At 42.9% G+C, this 23,665-nt stretch overlaps 1 protein-coding gene across 1 annotated transcript; it reads left to right on the top strand.

Annotated features, from left to right (window-relative positions):
- The first annotated feature begins 21,228 nt into the window (after window positions 1-21,228).
- Window positions 21,229-22,365, top strand: LOC125545102 (sigma factor binding protein 1, chloroplastic-like). The gene has a single exon (XM_048708968.1). The coding sequence runs from the start codon at window positions 21,516-21,518 to the stop codon at window positions 21,981-21,983; it is 468 nt and encodes a 155-aa protein (XP_048564925.1). The 5' UTR covers window positions 21,229-21,515; the 3' UTR covers window positions 21,984-22,365.
- The last annotated feature ends 1,300 nt before the right edge of the window (window positions 22,366-23,665 follow it).

Genomic DNA, 23,665 nt, shown 5'->3' on the forward strand with positions numbered 1-23,665 from the left:
TGCCCGACCACTGCAGAAGATAGAGAGAATATGAAAGATGTTCCCTATGCTTCAGCCATAGGCTCTATCATGTATGCAATGCTGTGTACCAGACCTGATGTGTGCCTTGCTATAAGTCTAGCAGGGAGGTACCAAAGTAATCCAGGAGTGGATCACTGGACAGCGGTCAAGAACATCCTGAAATACCTGAAAAGGACTAAGGATGTGTTTCTCGTATATGGAGGTGACAAAGAGCTCACCGTAAAAGGTTACGTTGATGCAAGCTTTGACACTGATCCGGACGATTCTAAATCGCAAACCGGATACGTGTTTACATTAAACGGTGGAGCTGTCAGTTGGTGCAGTTCTAAACAAAGCGTCGTAGCGGGATCTACATGTGAAGTGGAGTACATAGCTGCTTCGGAAGCAGCGAATGAAGGAGTCTGGATGAAGGAGTTCATATCCGATCTAGGTGTCATACCTAGTGCATCGGGTCCAATGAAAATATTTTGTGACAATACTAGTGCAATTGCCTTGGCAAAGGAATCCAGATTTCACAAGAGAACCAAGCACATCAAAAGACGCTTCAATTCCATCCGGGATCTAGTCCAGGTGGGAGACATAGAGATTTGCAAGATACATACGGATCTGAATGTTGCAGACCCGTTGACTAAGCCTCTTCCACGAGCAAAACATGATCAACACCAAGACTCCATGGGTGTTAGAATCATTACTGTGTAATCTAGATTATTGACTCTAGTGCAAGTGGGAGACTGAAGGAAATATGCCCTAGAGGCAATAATAAAGTTGTTATTTATTTCCTTATATCATGATAAATGTTTATTATTCATGCTAGAATTGTATTAACCGGAAACATAATACATGTGTGAATACATAGACAAACAGAGTATCACTAGTATGCCTCTACTTGACTAGCTCGTTAATCAAAGATGGTTATGTTTCCTAACCATGAACAAAAAGTTGTTATTTGATTAACGAGGTCACATCATTAGTTGAATGATCTGATTGACATGACCCATTCCATTAGCTTAGCATCTGATCGTTTAGTATGTTGCTATTGCTTTCTTCATGACTTATACATGTTCCTATGACTATGAGATTATGCAACTCCCGTTTGCCAGAGGAACACTTTGGGTGCTACCAAACGTCACAACGTAACTGGGTGATTATAAAGGAGCATTACAGGTGTCTCCAAAGGTACATGTTGGGTTGGCGTATTTCGAGATTAGGATTTGTCACTCCGATTGTCGGAGAGGTATATCTGGGCCCTCTCGGTAATGCACATCACATAAGCCTTGCAAGCATTACAACTAATATGTTAGTTGTGAGATGATGTATTACGGAACGAGTAAAGAGACTTGCCGGTAACAAGATTGAACTAGGTATTGGATACCGACGATCGAATCTCGGGCAAGTAACATACCGATGACAAAGGGAACAACGTATGCTGTTATGCAGTCTGACCGATAAAGATCTTCGTAGACTATGTAGGAGCCAATATGGGCATCCAGGTCCCGCTATTGGTTATTGACCGGAGATCTGTCTCAGTCATGTCTACATTGTTCTCGAACCGTAGGGTCCGCACGCTTAACGTTACGATGACAGTTATTATGAGTTTATGCATTTTGATGTACCGAAGTTAGTTTGGAGTCCCGGATGTGATCACGGACATGACGAGGAGTCTCGAAATGGTCGAGACATAAAGATTGATATATTGGATGATTATATTCGGACACCGGAAGGGTTTTGGAGAAGTATCGGATAAAACCGGAGCACCGGGGGGTTACCGGAACCCCCCGGGGGGTTAATGGGCCTCATGGGCCTAAAGTGGAGAAGAGGAAGGGGCTGCCAGGGCAGGCCGCGCGCCCCCTCTCCCCCTAGTCCGAATTGGACAAGGAGGGAGGGGCGGCGCCCCCTCCTTTCCTTCTCTCCCCCCTCTCTCCTACTTGGACAAGGAAAACGGGAGGGGAGTCCTACTCCCGGTAGGAGTAGGACTCCTCCTGCGCCCTCCTCTAGGCCGGCCGCACCCCTCCCCCTTGCTCCTTTATATACGGGGGCAGGGGGCACCTCTAGACACACAAGTTGATCCTCGTGATTGTTCCTTAGCCGTGTGCGGTGCCCCCTGCCACCATATTCCACCTCGGTCATATCGTTGTAGTGCTTAGGCGAAGCCCTGCGTCGGTAGAACATCATCATCGTCACCACGCCGTTGTGCTGACGGAACTCATCCCCGAAGCTTTGCTGGATCGGAGCCTGGGGAGCGTCATCGAGCTGTACGTGTGCTAAGAACTCGGAGGTGCCGGAGTAACGGTGCTTGGATCGGTCGGATCGGGAAGAAGACGTACGACTACTTCCTCTACGTTGTGTCAACGCTTCCGTTGCGATCTACAAGGGTATGTAGATCATACTCTCCCCTCTCGTTGCTATGCATCACCATGATCTTGCGTGTGCGTAGGAAATTTTTTGAAATTACTGCGTTCCCCAACAGAACATGTACAATGGATGAACAGCCTCGGGAGGTGAGGTGTTCTTGATCTAGATGAGCTGGTGAGCTGGTCAGGGTGGAATGGATCCGATCCCCTTCTATGGTAGTGGCTAAGTTCTATTTGTAGTGACCTTGGTCCTCTTCCCAAATGTTTAGGCGGGAAGGGATCCCACAACGGCCAAGTTTAAAGGGGGACAACTAGTACAAGCTATCCTGACAAAAATAGTCTTCGCCTGCCAAAGGCTCTGGTGGTGACGCTGCTGTGGGCTCCGCGATGACCTCCATCCTGCTATCCTGCTGGTCTTGGTCTTGTTGCACCGATATGTAAACCTTTGCCTGATTCCTCGGGACCCCACGGCTGTGCTTGCCTCCTTAGTACCAAAGAGGAAACTGGTACACTGCTCTCGCTAGCGCCTGCCTGGCCGTGGTCGTCATGGCTCATGTCACGCGAACCTCGCGAGGTGCCCCTTGCATAGATATCTCCGCTCCTCGGGAGCCAGCCTAGTGAGGCTGCCCCCAGGGAGGTCTTGGTGTCGTCCACCTCGCGAGGCTCGGCCCCTTGCGAGGGTCTTGAGCTGTCGTTGCTGAAGCTGGGCCGTACCGGGCCGTTGATGGAGCCATGCCATGGGTCGCAGGCAGGCAAGTCTGGGCACCCCCGGTCCCAGAACACCGACAGGATCCATACGTTTTATGCTATGGTTAGATTTATCTTAATTCTTCTTTCATAGTTGCAGAGGCTTGCGAGAGGGGGTAATCATACGTGGGAGGCTTGTTCAAGTAAGAACAACACCCAAGCACCGGTCCACCCACATATCAAATTATCAAAGTAACGAACGCGAATCAAATAAACATGATGAAAGTGGCCATATGAAATTCACGTGTGTCCTCAAGAACGCTTTGCTCATTATAAGAGACCTTTTTGGCCTGTCCTTGGCTACAAAAAGGATTGGGCTACCTTGCTGCACCTTTGTTGCTGTTACTGTTATTTGCTTGTTACAAATTACCTTGCTATCAAACTATCTATTACCGATAATTTCAGTGCTTGCAGACAATACCTTGCTGAAAATCGCTTGTCATTTCCTTCTGCTCCTCGTTGGGTTCGACACTCTTACTTATTAAAAGGACTAAGATTGATCCCCTATACTTGTGGGTCATAAAATACTTCCTTCTTAACTCCATCCTCGGATAAACCTACAAGCTTAAATAATCCACAAATTTCAACTACATAGATTAGGTGCATATCAAGATGTATTGTTCCATCTCCTGCATAAGGATTAGATAGCAGTTTATCCAACATACCCGAGGGAATTTCATAATAAATATTTCCAGTAGGTTCAATAGGTTGAGGGGCAACTATTATTTCTTCCGGTCGAGGTGCAGATACCCCGAACAAGCCCCTCAAAGGATTACTTTCCATAGTGACTAGTAGGAGTAAATTTCAGCACATAATAAAAATGTTTCCTTACCAAAGGTGCTTCACTCCCTGGCAATAGCGCCAGGAAAGAGTCTTGATAACCCACAAGTATAGGGGATCAACCGTAGTCCTTTCAATAAGTAAGATTGTCGAACCCAGCGGGGAGCAGAAGGAAATGACAAGCGTTTTCAGTAGGGTATTCTCTGCAAGTACAGAAAGTAGCGGTAACAAATAGTTTTGTAGCAAGGTGATCCATAACAAGTAACAATAGTAACAAAGGTGTAGCAAGGTGGCCCAATCCTTTTATAGCAAAGGACAAGCCGGAAAGTTCTCTTATATAAAGTTCTGGAGGACACAGGGGAATTCTCGTCTAGTCACGTTCATCATGTTTAGTTGATTCACGTTCACGACTTTGATAATTTGATATGTGGGTGGATCTATGCTAGGGTGATGTTCTTATATGAACAAGCAACCCTCTTATGATTTCCCCCTCTTGCAAGCATCCGCAACTACCAAAGAAGAATTACGATAAATCTAACCATATATAGCATGAAACATATGGATCCAAATCAGCCCCTTGCGGAATAACGCATAAACTAGGGTTTAAGATTTTGTCACTCTCGCAACCCACCATCTACTTATTACTCCCCAATGCCTTCCCCTAGGCCTAAAGATGGTGAAGTGACATGTAGTCGACGTTCACATGACACCACTAGAAGAAGAACAACATACATATCATCAAAATATTGAACAAATACCAACTTCAAATGATTACTTATAACAAGACTTCTCCCATGTCCTCAAGAACAAAAGTAATTACTCACAAATCATATTCATGTTAAAGATCATAGGTGTATTGAATATGCTTAAGGATCCGAACATATAATCTTCCACCAAATAAACCAACCGGCATCAACTACAAGATGTAATCAACACTACTAGTAACCCACAGGTACCAATCTGAGGTTTTGGGACAAAGATTGAATACAAGAGATGAACTAGGGTTTGAGAGGAGGTGGTGCTGGTGAAGATGTTGACGAAGATTGGTCCTCCCACGATGAGAGGATCGTTGATGATGTCGATGGCTTCGATTTCCCCCTCCCGGAGGGAAGTATTCCCGGCGGAATCGCTCCGCCGGAGAGCAAAAGTGCTCCTGCCCACGTTCCGCCTAGAGACGATGGTGCTTCATCTCAAAAGTTTTTTTTCTTTTTTAGTGCAAAAGGCCTCATATAGCAGAAGGAGGGCACTGGAGGGCTCCTGTGGGCCCTACAAGGCATCATCGTGCGCCCTGGGGGGTAGGCATCCTTGTTGCCTTGTGAGCAGCATGTGGCCCCCCTCTGGTGGTTCTTCGTTCTGGTATTATTTATATATTCAATAAAAAATCTCCGTGAAGTTTCAGGTCATTTGGATCTCCGTAGAATAGTTATCTCTGTTGTATCTCTTTTAGGCTCAGAATTCCAGCTGCCGGTAATTTCCCCCTCCATGCAGAACTTCCAAACAAGAGAGAAAGGGCATTAGAATTGCATCACAAGGTGAAATGGTGACCAAAAACATTATAAATAACAGTAGAGAAATATGACGCAAAATGGACGTATCACTCCGGCAGCTTGACCTACCAAAATTCCATTCCTTTGGGAGGGGGAAAACAAAGCCATTGTCATCACCAACACTATTTTCATCATTGGTATCATCATCTCCATCAACATCTTCATCAGCACCATCATCATCCCTTCACCCTACTTTCCAATCTATGAACTATTGCCTTAGATCTGTTGCTGGGATTACTTTTATAGTGTTCATTGCTACTTATAGTTGATGCTTAGAAGTTTATAGGTGAAAGATTTGTACGTCCAGATTGTTTATCATATCATTACCACCACTGACCATGATCCATATGATGTCCTATGACTAGTTCCTTTACGTTCTTGTGGACATGGGAAAAGCCTTCTTGCTAGTATTCATGTGAGATTGAATAAAGTTCAATGTTCTGATATTATGTTGCGGTGCTATTATCTAGTGGTGATGTGCTAAGGTTGGTTGCATGTCACTTCAGCTTTATGAGCCTAGAGAAGAGCATTGTGTGATTAATTTATCTGTGATGGCTAGTTGAAATGCCAAAAGTACCAAGTCCTAAGTTTATGAGTTGTTACGTGAGAGGATGTTGAAACCCTAAATTTTAAAATTTAATGTCCTGGTTAGATGTTACCTTAAATACTCTTCTTGTATTTGTGGATGCTTTGCATAGAGGGTGTAATCATAAGTATGTACTTTGTCCAAGTATGGGCGGTACATTAGCATAGGTTCCATCACACAATAATTACCAAAGCAATGAAAGTTAAACTCAATCAAACTAGATGAAAGTAACTTAGTGAACTTTCCACGTGTCCTCGATAGCGATTTGATCTCTACAAGTAATACAATGGTCTTGTCCTTAGCACAATTAAGGATTAAGCCCATTTGCCGCACCATTTCATTTTTTGCTTCTATTTACGTTCTTGTAACTATCCTTGTTATCAAACAACCCATTAAACTATCTCTGCAGCTTTTACAGTGTATCCTTGCTGACATGTATTGACCAATTCCTTCTCCTCCTCATTGTGTTTCACATTCTTACTTATTGAAAAGAGCTATAATAAATATCCACACTTATGGGTTATCATCACTGGAAAAACAGTGCGCTATAGCACCGCTAATAGCACGCATAGCGTGTAGACAATTGTCCTACTAAATAAATCAGTGTACACTGTCTCGCTAATAGCACACTATAACACGCTATAGCGTGCTAACAACGTAATTTAAGGAGCGGCACTATTTTCTATAGTGCGCTATTTTTTCCTTGGTTACCATGCATCAAGGTAGTTTTTGCATTCATGGACCCACATGTGTGCGAGTGAATCGATTGTGTGGTTGGGCCTATTCAAACATGACCATGGCGCTCCTACGCTCATCAATAGACAAATCTTAAATTTATGAGTATTTTCTAAATTATTAATATTTATAAATTCCTAAACATTTTTGAAATTCGGGCAAGTTCTTTCAAAATCCGAGAACATTTTCTGAATTGATGAACATTATTAAATTAGCAAACATTTTTTGAATTTCTGGTAACATCTTTTGTAATCACGAACATTCTAAATTTGTGAAAATAAATAAATTGAGGAACACTTTTTTTCAAATACATATTTTATTTCTTACAATGTTTTTCAAAATTTTGCGAACATTTCTTACTTTTTCTGAACATTTTAAATACTCTCTACTCTTTTTCAGTTTTCTTTCCTCTTTGTTGTTATTCCTTTGCTTCTTTGGATGGGCTAAGGTCCAATAGGGCAACTGGCCAGCCAACCGAAGTGAGCGTCCTGGGCATGCGCGTTTGGTCGTCCTTCAACGCGTTGCGCACTGAATAGGACCTCCCTTGCTTGTGGATTGTTTCTCTACCGGTGGAGGGGCGAAATGGTTTTCTTCTTCATGCGTTTGTGAGGGGTACCAGCCAGCTTGTTGGTTCTACGTAGAGCGGTCGGGTTGCTTCTTTCTCTGTCTTCTCTGTCAGGCTCCTCGGGTGATGGATTCGCGATGAAACACCAACTTCGTGCTAGCGCTGGGGAGAGCTAGAATGGAAAGACCAGAGGGTGGAGATTCAAGCCAACTTGAGCACCTGTTGGAGAGCCCGTTTTAGTTATGCTTTGTAGCAACAGATCTAACCACAAGGTTGGGAGGCGACTAGGTTGGAAGATTAGAGTCCTTTTGTGGACTAAACCCATTAGGCACGAGTGAATTGGGTTGGGTGTGTGTGGGTGGGGGGGGGGCAGGGGGGCACATCGTATATGGGCTTAGGGTCATGTCTGCACGGCAAAGTAGGGAGGTTAGAGAAAAGAGAGGTCCATTTCAATGTATATGGTCCGACGGTCCATTTCATTTATGCAGGATGAAAACCGGCGATACAGTCAAACACAAAGAACTAGCGATGAAAGAACCAAACTAAACACAACAAACTGAATAAACCAGAAATATTGATCATCTCAGTTTAGTCTGGTTCTTTGATTTTCAGTGTAAAAGTGCTTACCTCTAACCTTAATAGCCTGGAAAAAAGGACTTAACTCAGGACCGAGGAACAGCGCGGCAAAGCGCGCATCGCCTTCTATTCCCTCTAGTATCAGGTAAAGTAATGAACTGAATGCCCTAAATAAGGATTGTATCGAGATAAGGCGCCATGCAAACTTTTTTGAGGCATTGATCAGGGGTCTCAAGGTGGGGACTGTCGAGTTGTTACCAGGAATTTGTTAAGGATTGTTTCTCTTCCAGTACCACGCATAAACCAGTGTATACGGGTTAGTTTGGTTCGTGACCTGATGCCATTCTGACTGGCCTGGAGGGTGCGTGGGAATCTCTTGAAGTTGTTTGGTTGCCTTATCTGCCGTTGCACGGAAAAGGCATTGATCAAAGTATTCCAACAAACTGCCAATCTGGTAGCAATTATCAAAATAGACAGATAACAAGGTGTCAATGCATACTCGAACCATTGTTCAGACCAACCCGAATTGAGCAAGGGCGGCGCTGCCATGATTGGTTAAACGAAGAACATGCCATTTCTGCTGGTGGAAATGAACAAACTGCAATTCCTGTACGCCTACGTTATCCCCTTTTTTTTCTCTTCCAACAAACGGTTTAGGCATGTATCGTGTTACCTCTTCCGTCACATTTTGAGGTGATATATTTTATAAGTTGACAGCCGGCCGTACATGAGAAATTCGCAGCCCTTCAAACTCCGAAGAGCCCATTTCTTTCTAAACATAGTGGAGGGCAAGAGAGAGGACGACGGAAAGCTCCCGGCAGTTGCAGAAAACTAGCAGGGGACAGCAACATGCCCGAGAACGAATCATCGGTCTTCAGCGACTTTGGCAAAGCAACACTTTTGCGTTCTTCTCCAAGTAGTTAAATAACGGGTCTGTTAACCTAGAACTGAATAAATTAAGCAGGGTTGGTACGAGAGACGGGACTGTGCACGCGTCACGTCCGCAGTAACCAACACTTCGTTATCTACCAGACGAATAATTAAGTTGGAACTTGGAAGAGTACTTGGCTATCAGATTCGATGCTAACTCAAGTTAGTAGGATGTGTACCAACCACACAGCTAGCTAGGGAGTACGATAGTCTAGGGTAATTCTGGTTCTGTGCAGGCCAACAAGCAAACAGACACGAAACGCTGACCAACCATGACTCCCTGTCTCGTGCGTCTCTCGTTGGGAAACGAGCGCAAAGCGTGCAAGCCACTGTGCCAGATTTTATTCGATCGGCTCTGATCTGTCTTTGCGGGGTAGGAACATTTCTTTAATCCTCTTGCCAATTTTATTATGTTATTCTCAGAGGTAAATACACCACATGTCACAGAACTTGCATATGATGATCAGTTTGGTGCATAAACTTGTAAAATACGCCTTTCTGATCATTTAACTTGTCTTTCCGTTCATATACGGTGCTTTCTACCGTATCATGTGCACGCTTGGCTTGCTAACTTGGCAGGGGTCCACTGTCAGTGGCTGACGCAGTGGGTAATCCGCATGCACTGTATTTTTTTCAAAAAGCACCCTTGCATTTTATTTATTTATGCAGAAAATCCTCAAATAAAATAAAAAGTGCTAGAGGAGCAGCAGGATTCAAACACACGACCTGCTATTATTCGCCTCGCTTAGATAGCCACTTGACCTCCTTACTGTTGACGTTATAGAGCACAATTAGCTTTATATAAGATAAACCGTACGAGTTAAAGTAGAAACCAAAGGAGCAAAGGGGAAGGCACCAGTTCTGACCTATGACCACGTAAGCTCGCCGCACGTGCGAGCGCCAACCATCTGGACACAATGACATTTAAATAGATAAGCACAATTTACCTTATGTATTCTTTTTTCTATGTAAGAAAATTACTTAATTCTAGATAAACTTTTTGGGACAAATCAACTAGATTTTGTTTGAATTCAAGTTATTTTAAATTTAAAATTTTAGATAGGAAGTATAGTGCAGAATGAGTGTACGTATTTTTTGGACAAATCAACTAAAATTTTGTATGAATTTTAGTAATTTTAAATTAAAAATGTAGATTAAAAAAATATAGTGCATAGCTAATGTAAATTTGTGTTCGAACTCAAATAATTTAAAATTTGAAAATCTAGATAAAAGAAACTATAGGTCAAAATGAATGTATGTAAATTTTTCGGACAAAGCAACTAATTTTTTGATTGAATTTGAATAATCTAGATAAAATAAAATATAGTTCATAATGAATATACGTAAAGTTCTTTCGGACAAATAAACTAATTTATTATGAGTTCAAAAATCTAGCTGAAAGAAATTATATGTTAAGAAGAATGTACATCATTTTTTTGGACAAATCATCTAATTTTTTGTTTGAATTCAAATAATTTAAAATTTGAAAATAAGGATAAAAGGAAATTTAGTGCCCAATAAATGTACATATTTTTTGGACAAATCAACAAAATTTTGTTTCAATTCTAATAAGTTTAAATTTGAAAATCAAGATAAAAGAAAATATGGGTCAGAATGAATGTACGTAATTTTTTCGGACAAATCAACTATTTTTTATTTGAATTTGAATAGTCTATATAAAATAAATTTAGTTCATAATGAATGTACGTAAATTTCTTTCAAACAAATCAACAGAATTTTTGTTCAAATTTGAATAATTTTAAATTGGAAAATCTAGATAAAAGAAAACATAGGTCAGAATGAATGTATGTATATTTTTTCCGGAATAAATAAATAAATTTTGTTTAAATTCAAATAATGTTAGATTAAAAAATCTAGACAAAATAAAATATAGCGCATAATGAATGTATGCAATTTTGTTTCGAACAACTCACCTGAAAATTTGGTTGAATCCGAATAATTTTAAATTTGAAAATCTAGAGAAATGAAAATATATTCAGAATGTGCACTTTTATTTTAGAGGTGATATACCTTAGTAGGCGAAATAAAATACCAAGTACGGTCAGTTGCGGTGGATAGGCTCCATTACAATAGGTCGTTGGTTAGAACTTGCTCGTCCCATTTTTTCCAGCCCAATATATTTACAACTTACACTGACTTTACGACCCAGCGGACAACTATTGTTGGAGTGCTTTTGTACAAAGTAAAAAAATAACGAGCGTCTTTCTGGAAAAAAAACATCACGTGTGTAAGAATATTGGTCGAAAGCGTTCCTACCTTCCGTAGAAGGCCGCATGATCTATATTTATATTAGACAGATCGCCTCTGTCGTAGGATACAAGACGGGGTCGGTTTACAGAGAGAATCGGGAGGAGAAAGAGCTACGTAGGACTGCTATGGTTTACAGAGATTGAATACAACACGTTTTGTCTAACAAAATGCACTAGCCACTGACAATGGCCTATACTGACGGTGGGACCCAACAGGCAACTTTTGTTTGCTTTTGTACAAAGTAAAAAAAATGAGGGTGTTTCTGAAGAAAAAAACATCGGCCCTGGCCATGTTGGCGTGCCACGTAGGCAGCGAATATACCCACGTACAGAAAAATGTGACCGTATTTGCATGCCCGCGCAAGTTAGATGACCAGAAACACGTATTTTGCAAGTTTGTGCACCAAACTGACTGTCACACGCAAGTTCCAAGACTTCTAGTATATTTACCTCTTATTCTCAGGTTCTTACCACAAAGTTTGTCCATTAGTTGGATCATATATAGGATCTAAGGCTCTGATAAACGAACGGCGAACTACCTCCGCTGGAGAGGAAAGAAAAGCGTAAAAAGAACAACAAACAAATTTCCCGATCAAGTGTTTTCTCCAACTTTTCTGGGCAGCTAGGGCAAACTCTTCCCTTTAGACTTCGTCGATGAGCTCATGGATTCGCCTCGACGTCTCCCCTCTGTGGCTTTGTCTGTCGCCCCGGCGGCAGGTGATGGAGAGGAGAATGCCGGTGCCTTTGCTCCGGCTAATAGTTTAGATTAAGGTTTTCTTTTTAGTCTTCGCAGGTGCGACGCTAAGATGGATGATGGTGCTTTTTCTTCGAGTTTGTCTTTTGGGTTTTGATCCTCCTCAAGCTCATCCATCTGGACATAGTCAATGGAGCTCCGGTGTAGATTCCCGCCATCACCTTGGGGTGGGGAGGTCAAAGGTTCTCGTCGTGCGTTGTGATGGCAATATTTGGTGTCAGTTGTTTTAAATCTATTCAAGGGTTCAACAGCGACGGCTATGGTTCCAGTCGCTGGCCCTTAAGGGCATGTGAAGACTTCCTGACCATCATCAACAAGGTCAAGCCGGCTCCAGTAAGGGAACAACGATATCAGTGTGTCGGCATCTAGTTATGGCGGCTGAAGTGGTTGTTCGGTGGTCTACAAACGTTGATGCAATTCTTATTACGTTTGATGTGCTTCGTACTTCTGATGAACTTCTATAATAGAATTGGATCTTTTTCACACACACAAAAAGTTTTTCCCATTATAAAGGAAATATCAAGGATGCACACATCAAATTATTACAAAAGGAAAAAAATGATCAACAGAAGAGTCAGTAAACAAACATTTACTGTTGAAAGTTGGTCTGGAAAGAAAAGAGAAAACTCGGAATGATAGCAAACGTGAAGAACTACATCATCTTGAGACATATCCCTAGTGGCCACTCAGTCGGAGGGGCCGGCGGGACAAAATACAAGATTGTGTGATGGCACATGTCCTACAAACGAATCATGTAGTGGCGACTTATTATTGCTTTGGGGACAAATCCAACACTATGTGATGGCACACGTCCAACATATCTACAGGTCACTTGCAAAGCCTTTTGGATCAGGCGGTCCCTTGATCTTGAAGCTTGGCTTCTTTCTTCTTCTTTTTTACAGAATGAAGCCTGTGTTTGCTTTACACAAAGTAAAATTTGCGTCGACTTGTAGCAAAACAAGCGCCATTAAAAATTGCATAGACCTAGATAGCGGGGAGTCATGATTATGGATGGCTGTGTGTGTCCATCTTTCCCTTTCTACACGAGTGTTGGCACTTGGCAGTCCCCAAGTAGTAAGTGGTACTCGGACCTCCCCACTTGGACCGCAACATGAGGGAGCCCACTTCGATTTCGACGTTACTGTGATTTGCAGCGAATAAAACTCCAGTACATTTCGCATCAAATAAGATCCTGAGTACCGACTTCTTGCTCCCTCTCGGGCACCATGGGTCCAGGTTTTCGAAAAACTCGAAAATCGTATTTCAAAGCTTCAGAAAAAATCTGAAAAACTTCAGGTGTCCATGCATAGGGATGTATACCTCATTTCTGTAAGAAAATAATGATGAAATACGTTTTGGTGTGAGCTGCACACACAAAAACAAAATCATGGGCTTTCATAGTGAATAGTGCATGTGCTAGAAGTACATGATTTTGGTTTTTTTAGCTTCTTGCACCAAAACATTTTTTTCATCATGAAAATTTAGATATATTTTTTGAACATAAAACAGTAGGAAAGGACCCTACCATGTCTCAGATTTTCATCGTACATTTCTCATGATGATTTTTAAGCTTGCACCAAAACATTTTTTGGTCATAAAAAATGGGATATATTTTTTGAACATAGAACAATAGGAAAGGGCCCTACTGTGTCTCAGTTTTTCATCAATAAATGGGAATGGAGGAGTTAGATGGGGAAAGAAAAATATTACAAGCGGTCTAACTAGGCTTGCATGCCTTCTTTCAAGCTACGTTTGGCTCTCTTCATAATTATGACATTAGAATCCTGGTCTGATTGTTAAAAATGATATGGTTCATGTGTTTCCAGATATTCCAGCATCCAGCAATGAGTATTTCTTTGAAAGCTATGAAAATTTACAGAAATTTAATATACTACATCCCTATGTACATGTGTGTTTTTCATATATTTTTTAAACCTCGAAAATACAATTATTGTTGTTCCGTATGTTTTTTTAAAAATCGAGGCTCCATGGAGCAAGGGATCAAAAGCCACTTCCGCATCGCTCTCATTTACATATTTCATTTATGATCATATTTACGTATATGTATTCACCAAAAATATGTATATGTAATATATATTGAGTGCTATCGTGGTTTTGGGTCCTACTTGCTCCCGAGCCATGCCATGTAAGTTGAAATAATTTTTAAAACTAGATTGTCTAAAGCTTCATCTACAATGCTAGGATATTCCAACTACATATTTGACTCACACATCAAGAAAATGTAAAATATAGTTAAAAAAGAAGATAAATTTTATGATGCTTCTAAATTAAATTGAACGTCTGCTTCGTGTAATATCATGAGTAGTATTACTATAACCCCTTGGAAGGTAAGATGTTATCATGACTACTAACTATAGCTAATTGATCGTGCATTGCAACGAGGGCATACATATTTTAGCGGTTCAACACCAATCGTGTCTGACTTAAATCTTACAGCTTCGTATATTCATATTTTAGATTTTGGTAAGATCTGATTTGATTTGATTATGGGTAGGGGAAGACAAAGAATGATTTTATTTAGGTGAGGTTGATTTGGTGTGGGTATGGGTAGGGGAAGACAAGGGAAGTTTTGATTTAGTTGAAGTTTTTTGTCAAATTTGATTTGATTTGATTGAATTAATGCAGGGCGTGGTGGAGTGGGACATGGGAAAGGTGGAGGTAAAGACCAACGTACAACAACCAACTCTCCTTTAATAGCATAGATATGAAAAACATAGTTATAAGTTAAAGGACAATGCTAAACAAGGAAATATACCCACTAGTAGAAAAAACGAGCATTGTAAGTGGCCCTTGGAAGCAGTTGTGACCAAGCAGAACGAAGTCGGTTGCAATCCCCACACCGGCGGCTGTTTATTTTGTCATAGTAAGCTCTAGAGGTAGTTGGTAAGCTGAAACTGCTTGCGGAAAAGATTAGAGGTGGTTAGTTCTACGACACCACCCCTAGTTTCCGAACCAGTGCAAGCAGTTTCTCCAAAAAAAACCTCCTACGGTTGGTGGGTACATCTGGGCGCAACCTTTTCCTTCCCATTGTTTAAGGGTTATCACGAACCGCCTCTTCATTTTTCGTCCATTTCACTTCCCATTCCCTTCCCCAGTCCACGGCCAAACCCTAGAGCCACCGACACCAACTTCAACTCGCCGAGCACGTCGACTCTTCTATGCTTCTTCCCCATGACCTCATCGACATATTATACTATGCTAAACCGAGGGCGCAGAGATGGATTAGCCCTTGGTGGCGGCGTGAAGGCAAATTGATCCATCTGTGGTGACGCAGTGGTAGACCGGTCCATCCGCAACAGGGAGGTGGCATATCGGCCCATCCACGGCGGTGCGGTGGCACCTCCACCCATCCATAGCGGTGCAATAGCGTCATCAATAAAGATGGCTCGGGGAAGGGGTGAGTTGGCAGCTCCTTGGAGGGCAATGCCATCGCCGACCCGCACTGAGGCCTCCTCGGGCGTACTCATATCCGGCACAGTGAGCTCCCAAGTGTTACTGGCCTTCACACCAATGGATTTTTTAGTGCTAGTTGTTTTATACTCCCTCCGTAAAGAAATGTAAGAGCGTTTAGATCACTAAAGTAATTATCTAAACGCTCTTATATTTCTTTACAGAGGGAGTACTTATGAATTTTATTTGTAGGGTTAGATATTGTATTCTTATGTATTTTATTTATAGGGTTAGCTATTGTATGATAATGGATTTTATTTATAGGGTTAGTAGTTGTATGCTTATGGATTTTGTTTGTAGGGTTAGATGATATATGCTTATAGATTTTTGTAGTGGGTGTTGCATGAGCTTAGAGACCGATGATGAAACTTGCAGCCTTTACACATACCTGAGGTGTGGCTAGTTTTGGATTGTATGTGTCAAAGAACAACTTAACTTTTTTAACTCATGGTAGACAAGGTAGGTACATCTTTGATGTCGAAGATATCAAAAATTAAGGCTAATTGTGTTATCTAAGGTCTGTATGTTCTATGTGCCACCAAATTAATTATCGACGCGGTTCAAAACTAGTTAAGAGTATTCTTTTGAAACATATTTCAATTTTAGTTGCATAGTACAAAAACCCCGCTTATGGATTTGAGGTTTCTTTAGAAGGATTTCATTGAATCGCAACAATAGATGAAACCAGCATAGTCTCTTAGGTTTGCCGCAGCCACATGCTTCCTGGAGAAGTAGAGAGATTTAGCAATTTTTATTTCTTTTCCTTGAGTTGTTGGTAGGGCACTACTCGGAAAATGATCGACATGATCTGGACAAATTACAACAAACATGTGGCCTAAGTTGGGTATGATCTTCTCAACAATTTTTTTGAATAAATAAATATAATAATTTTAATCCTAATATCTGTGTATATCAGAGGGCATATTACCTTTTAGTTGCACCACACTAAAAACTAATCGGGTTGGAGTCGTACAAATGACTTCGTAGTCATCAGATTGGCCGCACATGTCCACACCCCAGCCATTGCTTTTGTAATGGATTGGACTTAGGTATGATATATTAAGTACATGCATTTATTAAATCGATGAATATATATTATGTTAATTCTTCCTAACTTTGTTCTATGCAGAGTTATAATTTGGTTACGTTGCACGAACGAAGATGACTAGTGGCGCTACAAATTTACCTGTTTATGTAAGCACCAACAGATTTCTTTTTTTTTTAACATGGTCCAGATGCAAATCACTCATATATACGCGCATACACTCACCCCTATGAACGCATAAATGCACACCCTACCCCTATGAGCGAAATCCTAAAATAAATTCAGGATAAATGCGAGGACGAGGACTTAGACCCTGGTGGGCTGGGGATACCACTGTCCACCTAACCATCCAACCACAGATTGGTCCGCAGCACCGACGGATTTCATTAGAATTTGTTTCATTGTTGATTGGATTGGAAAGTTGGATATAGAGTGGTGAGATAATCATTCTCGCCATCTTCTTCCTATAGTTGGCCTCTAGCTTGGTAAGAGGCGCGACAGGTAGACCACTCGAGATGATGGGTAGTTTAGGAATCTTTGGATTTAGATCCATGTCCTTTCTCTAGTTTGTTATAAGAATGGTTTAGGAATCTTTGAATTCATATATTTCTTTCATATGTTTGATGTTAGCAATTCTTGAATTTATAAGATATTTCTTTCATATGTGAGTTGTGAACTATGTAAGATTGGTCAATAAATTTCAATGTGTATATATATATATATATATATATATATATATATATACCAATATAAAAAGACTCAAAGGGACAAATCTAATTAATCTCGGTCATCAAATCATGTCAATCCAACGACCTAGACTACTTCAATGTCGAGCGCTCAACACATTTAGCGTGCAGTTAATTTCATGCCAAATATAATGCTAATCACATAATAACCCGCAAATAATATCCTACTTAATATCCGCATGCACTTAATATACTTCCAAATTAACGTGCATTGCACGTACACATTGACTAGTTATGTGATGTAATTGACTTCTGTGATGAATGACAATATTTATGCTTCTGCAGATGTACATATGATCTTTTTGGCATTTCAATTGCAATGAAACAGTATGGTAGAAATGTTACTAGACTATAGACAGTTGTATGCATGAAGTTGCTTCAAATGATGAGTACTTCGGGCGGGTATATATTGGAAGCCGTTGGTGGTGTGACAGAAGTTGGAGGCGGTTTTGCATGCCAGACCGTTTGTGGTGGTAAGAGCATCTCCAGTCGCGCCCGCAACAGGCCTTTCAGGCCATTTTTTCGGCGCCGGCGCGAAAAAACCGGTCCAGTCGTGTTCTCAGGACACCGAAAATCACCGGCTCGGCCCTTTTTTCCACCCGGCAGTCACAGGCCGAACACGGCGCACTGGGGAGCAGTTGGGGGTTCCGGCGCAAGGGAAAAGCGTGGCTGGCCCACGCCGTGAGGTGAAAAGTCAAGGTTTTCTTCCTAGACTCGCCTCCCACCCCCTGCGCCCTCGGCCACCACTAGCTATATCCCGGCGCCACCCGTCGCCCTTCACCGTTAGATAGTCATTCCCCGCCGGAAAAATAGCAGCGCTTCGCCGCGGCAGCCCCTCCAACAGCAGCTGGGCGTTTCCGACCGCGTAGGAGCAGTTTAACGGCGGGTACACACCTACCGGGCGCAAGGTGTTCGGCGATTTGCCTGCCTCGACGATGGACTCGGATGACGAGGAAGCGCTCGCCGCGCTGCTGGAGGAGGAAGCCGGGCGCAAGATCTGATTGAGCACCTATGGAGGCTCAAGGGGGACGTCGTGTGATGAAATACGAGTTTTTATTTGTTGAACTATATAATTTTTATTGAACTATTTGTTGTTGTACTATTTTGTTGAAGTATTTAATTTTTCTGTGATGAAATATGTGGTAAGAAAAAATTGTGTTGATAATTGAACGCCGAGACACGGCGAACCACGCCGAATATGGACCTATTTCTCGTCCATATGGGCCCTTTATTCGCCCAAATGGGGCTGCAAAGTGGGTCAATTTCGGCGCCTGGGGGCGACGACTGGGCGCAAAACCGCCCCCAGCGCCGATTGTATCGCCGGCTCGCCCCCTGGGGGCGATTTTTATGCGTCCTGTGTGTGTGTTGTGGGGGGGGGGGGGGGGCAACGGCTGGAGATGCTCTAAGAAATTGGAGGTGGTTTTGCTATGACATGTCTGCGCACTTCTAAATTTGCTCTAAGAAATCATGCATACTTCTAAATTTTTATTTTTATCCCACTTGTTTCTACATGACATGTCTGCGCACTTGCTTCTTTTTACAAGCTAATCATTTTTATTTGGTCACCTTTCAACTTTAGGATCAAGATCTTAGTACTCACCTAATACAACGGGGAAATAGGAACACCGAAAGTCTCCTCCTCTTAGCTCGAGCTAATATGAGTTTGGTGAACGGTAAAATCTTAACAAATAGGTAAAAAAAATATATAAAAAAAGAATTTTTGGGCAGCAAACATTGGTGTGTTTGTGACATGAAAAAAATCGCATTTGTGAAAGTGTGGACAAAAAAATTGATGCTCTAAAATGCTTCCAAACAATCTTTTTGGAGCATTGATTTTGATGCTTTTTGCCCAAACCTTCACAAATTTTATTTCGTCACGAAATTCACGCATGTGAATCACACATCAATGTTTGTTCACAAGAAACCCCAGTTTTTTTTCAATGTTTGTTTGGATTTTACTGTTCACCCGAGTTCACATGAACTCGGTCTAAGAAACTCCACGTCCATAGAAACATCCACTTTTAAAGGCGGGCATAAATTTTGTTTTGGTATATATGGAAGTTATACGTGGGTCTTTGGTATAAAACAGCAATAATGCGTGAAATATCAGGACCCGACGGTTAACCTATGTAATGGTTTGGCCATGCATCTCCCTGGATATGCACGAGCACACCGACCGAACTGATGTCCCAGCATCCTCCACGTCCACCACACAGCCTGAAGAACATAATTTCCACAAGGATGGCATTTCCCATCCCTTCCAAGCCAAGTGGACGACCAGTTCCCCCAAAGTGTTTCTGTCTCGAAAATGACCGGATGGACAGCCCAGCGACAGCGGGCGGTAGAACACGGCCAGCCATAAAAGCATGCGGTGGCCGAGCAGAAGCATGTGGGCGAGCAAGCGAAACCTGCTGCGGTGGATATGGATCGTGGCAGCAGAGATGCGGACGTACGCAGCCACAGGGTCGTGCAACTGGTGCGCCCGAGTGGTGCAATGGCATTGCCTTATTGAGCCTGCCGGGGACGTGTGGTCCGGGCGCCACCCAGCAGCAGAGAGCAGAGAGCTTCAACTGCAATGGGTCGCTCTCTCCCCGTCCCGCCTCCGGCCAGTGGGCCCGCCACCTACGCGGCCTGACACTCCACAGCGCGCTGCATTATTTCTTTCTTTTCATTTTCCCTCCGCGCACCGCAGCCCCTCCCCGCCCTGCGCTCTGGTTGGCCGGAGCCCCGGAGCAGAGCCCACGCGTCGGCGAGCGCGCGCTGCGGGTGCGCGCCCGGGGGTAAGCCATGGCGGGCGGTGAGGAAAGTTTTCCCGGGGTTTTTATTATATATATCACGTCAGCGTCGGGCCCCCTGCTGACGCAGGCCCACCCTGTGACCGCGCGCCACGTCGTGGATGCAATCGCGGCCTGGGCCCCGTACGTAGTTCTGTCTCAGTTGTTTGCGCTTTCTCATTAACCTTCCTCGTGGACCGCACCCCTTCTCCCGCTGCCGCCCGCCAAACGCTGCGTCCACCCATGCGCTCCGCCCTCCGAGTAATTGAAACACACACCGTCATTTCATCTCTTTGTATGCTTTCTTCCTTTTTTTTTCTCTCCCAGGATTACACCACTCTTTCCTGAGGCTGAACTACGGCCCAAAAGTTATAACATGATCATATATAATCTTAAAAGTGATGCCAAGAGCTATAGAGGTGCTCTGTAGCGATAGTCTGGATAAACAACATAGAGTTTAGTCAACCATTCAGGGTGGCCACTTTAATTAAACTAGCTTTTTTTTTTTTTTTTTTTTTTTGCGAAAGCTTCCTTGCTTGCTAATGTCAGTAGTAGTAGATACTATAAAACATGCAAAAGAATCATACCATGTGGCACCCCTGTAATGGTATTTGTTTGCATAGATGGCAATATATTTTTTGTTTTTATATTTCACATCTTCCTAAAGTAGCAACAATTTATTATTTAAATAGTTTAAATTCAGCTGCATCAAATATATATTGTTCTATATATTCCAGTTTCCACAAGTTGCTCGTACTTATTTTGTACACTCCCGTGAGTTGAGAATTTTTTGACTAAATAAGTTATAAAAAGCAACTACCTTTTCTTGTTCTTCTTTGTAATAATTGTAAAAAGCAACTACAGCTTTTCTGGTTCTTTGTAGTTCAAAAAGGCAACTTGCTAGTATTCCCCACATTGCAAAATGTAGGACATGGTTTGGCTGTCCATTTTTGTACTTTGGCCATAAAATTTGCGTGCAATACTTTCTTGATAGTTTTAAAAAGTCAGAATCACCAGAAAGTGATTTTGACAGAAGCAAATGATATAAAGCCATGTATGTTTGTGGGTTGAGGCATGAATTGGACAAACACGATAGGCATACAAATTTTAGCAGAAGAAATGCAATTCTGTGTTTCTCTGCATAAAAACGAGCCAACAGTTTCCAAACAAAAACACCATACGTACATAATAGTATATGTGATTCCCCGCAAAAGAAAAAAAATAGTACAGTATATGTGATTGTTGTGGCTGGAGCTGATTATCCCTTTTTTCTCTAGGTCACATGCGTAGCCAGCGGCCCCGTATAATCCTCCAATGCGAGCGCCCGCCCGGTCTCCGCGTTGTCTCCATCGTCCCGTCCATCCATCCAAAGCGGGCTCGCGGCTCCTCCCCCGAGTTACTGCTCTACTCCTTCCAGGACGCCTCGCTAGCTCCCTCCCAACTCCCATCCGCGTGTATGTTGAGCTAAAAATCCCCCACAATGCCAGTAGCCTTTGTTCGTACATGGCCAGGACCAGCCGCAGCAGAAGCCCTCGCTCCCCTCTCTTCCTTCTGAGACGAACCAGATCGCCTCGCTGCTCTCCTTCCTGCCGGCCCATCCACTAGTGAGCTCAGCTGATGGATCACCGGAAGCAGCAGCGGAGCCCCAGTCCCCGGAGCGGCGGCAGCTCGGGCAAGGGGGGCAGCAAGGGGGGCAGCAAGGCGGGCGGCAGCGGGGGCAAGAAGCCGATCAAGGTGGTGTACATCTCCAACCCCATGAGGGTCAAGACCAACGCGGCGGGCTTCCGCGCGCTCGTCCAGGAGCTCACGGGCCGCCATGCCGACCCCTCCAAGTACAATACCGACGACGGCGGCGCGGCCCAGGAACTCAGCCCGGAGGGGAGCGCGGCTGGGTCGACGCCTGACGCGGGCGCCCCCGGCCACGCCGCCGCTGGAGGGCAGCCGGAGCTCGCCGCCGCGGCGTTCGGCGACGGCGACCGCGACGAGGAGGAGGACATCTTCGAATCGCAGCTGCTGGACAACGACTACTCCGTCTTCTCGCCGCCGACGCTCCTCTACGACTACCCGCACAGCAACAAGGTGTAGTGACCAGTCACCCCCGATCCCTTCCGCACGCTAGCTGCATGTTAGCTGACGGCCTGACGCGTGTGCGCCCGCTCCTTATTTGCATGTCATTTGAGGATTTCGCTGTATTGCATGTGTGTGCCGCTATGATTTGTGCGTGCGTATGATGATCTGCTAGCTCCAATTTAACCCGTCGCATCCCCATGATCGGCCTCATAATTCCCCTATACACATATCTATTTGGGGTCTCCGTCTTCTTCTTTCCCCTTCTCTTGTGTGGACAAGGCTGTAGTGATGCAATGTGCTACGTAGTGTACATGTGTACATATGCCTAGATGTTTCGGCAATTGACCTTTTTCCCCAGGCCGGGGTTCGATTATTTCATACTGTTTCTCTGATTTTATGATCACTTAGTCCACCTAGCTAGTGCTCTCTTTGGCATGCTCAGCTGGCAATTTCTGGAGCACCACCACTTGTGGGTGTTACTTTCGGTATGGGGAGCTAGCGTGGGCGTCCAAACTGTACTTGATCATGCCTAGGCAATGTGCCATTAAGCAGTATGAACGTGTCTCTGAAATCCCCGCGAGACACGATCAAAGCCGAGCCTTATACACGAGAGCAATCACACGACTGAAACAACTCTGAAAAATTAGCGTTTCATTAATTATAGGCTTATAACACATTCCTTAATTTCTTTCCCTTCATTACGTCTTGGGTGATCAAAGATAGGAGCCGAGTCTCAAGAAAGCACACAAGTGCTGCATGCCATGCTGCAGTACCACAATTCGCTGCATGCTGCTTTTTACTATTCTTTTTCACAATTCTTCCGAATCTAGATGTTTAGCATCGTTTGACTAGTTTTTACCCTAGTCCTTTGGTTCTTCTGATCCTATTTGCTTCATTTTATTGATTTTAGTTGCTACCATGATTCTTCTAGATCAACCGAATGGTTTGGCGCTCCATAGTTTGCCTTTTCTTCTTTAATTCCTTTCCACTTTGACTTCCTCGACATTGATTGATTGATATAAAGTACTTTTGTTACTTCAACTTTCCTATTCACGCTCGATATGTGGGTCTTTGTTCTCAGTTATACAATTCTTCACTTTTATCTGTTCGCCACTACTTGATGTAGGATGTTGCACAATTTCTTGTGTAATAGACCACAAAGGATTATCGAAGTAATTAGCACTATCTAGTTCATGTATATATAGAAAGGTCTGACACATGTATCTTGAGATAGTACGTAGTGACACAAACTCAACCACAAACATTGTGCGCACATTTAAATTACTTATTTGGTTCCGGTAACTTCTTTCCTTTTGTGAACGTGAAATACACCTGCCGTGCTGAAAATTGCTCCTGTTTTTGGGATGTGACACATATATGCCATGCTAGTCATTTCACTTAGGTTGATTTAATCTATGCCCGAGTTGGGCTTCCATGAAATTAACAAACTTCTTCCGTGCATCATTTATTTCTTCTATAGTAGTTTGCACAACGTTTTAGTTTCTCAGATGAAAACTTCTCTCATGATATTGATCATATTTATTTATTTTCGTATGTTTTTACTAGCAAATGTGTATTGTGTCCACTATATAAACTAAGTCTCCTGCAATATAAGATCACCAAACTCTTGACGTATTACTTTATGTAAATCTGTGAACTTAGCACATTTTTAATATATTAAAATATAGTAAGACATT

The sequence above is a fragment of the Triticum urartu genome, chromosome 3 (genome assembly GCF_003073215.2).
Source record: "Triticum urartu cultivar G1812 chromosome 3, Tu2.1, whole genome shotgun sequence".
Taxonomy (NCBI): domain Eukaryota; kingdom Viridiplantae; phylum Streptophyta; class Magnoliopsida; order Poales; family Poaceae; genus Triticum; species Triticum urartu.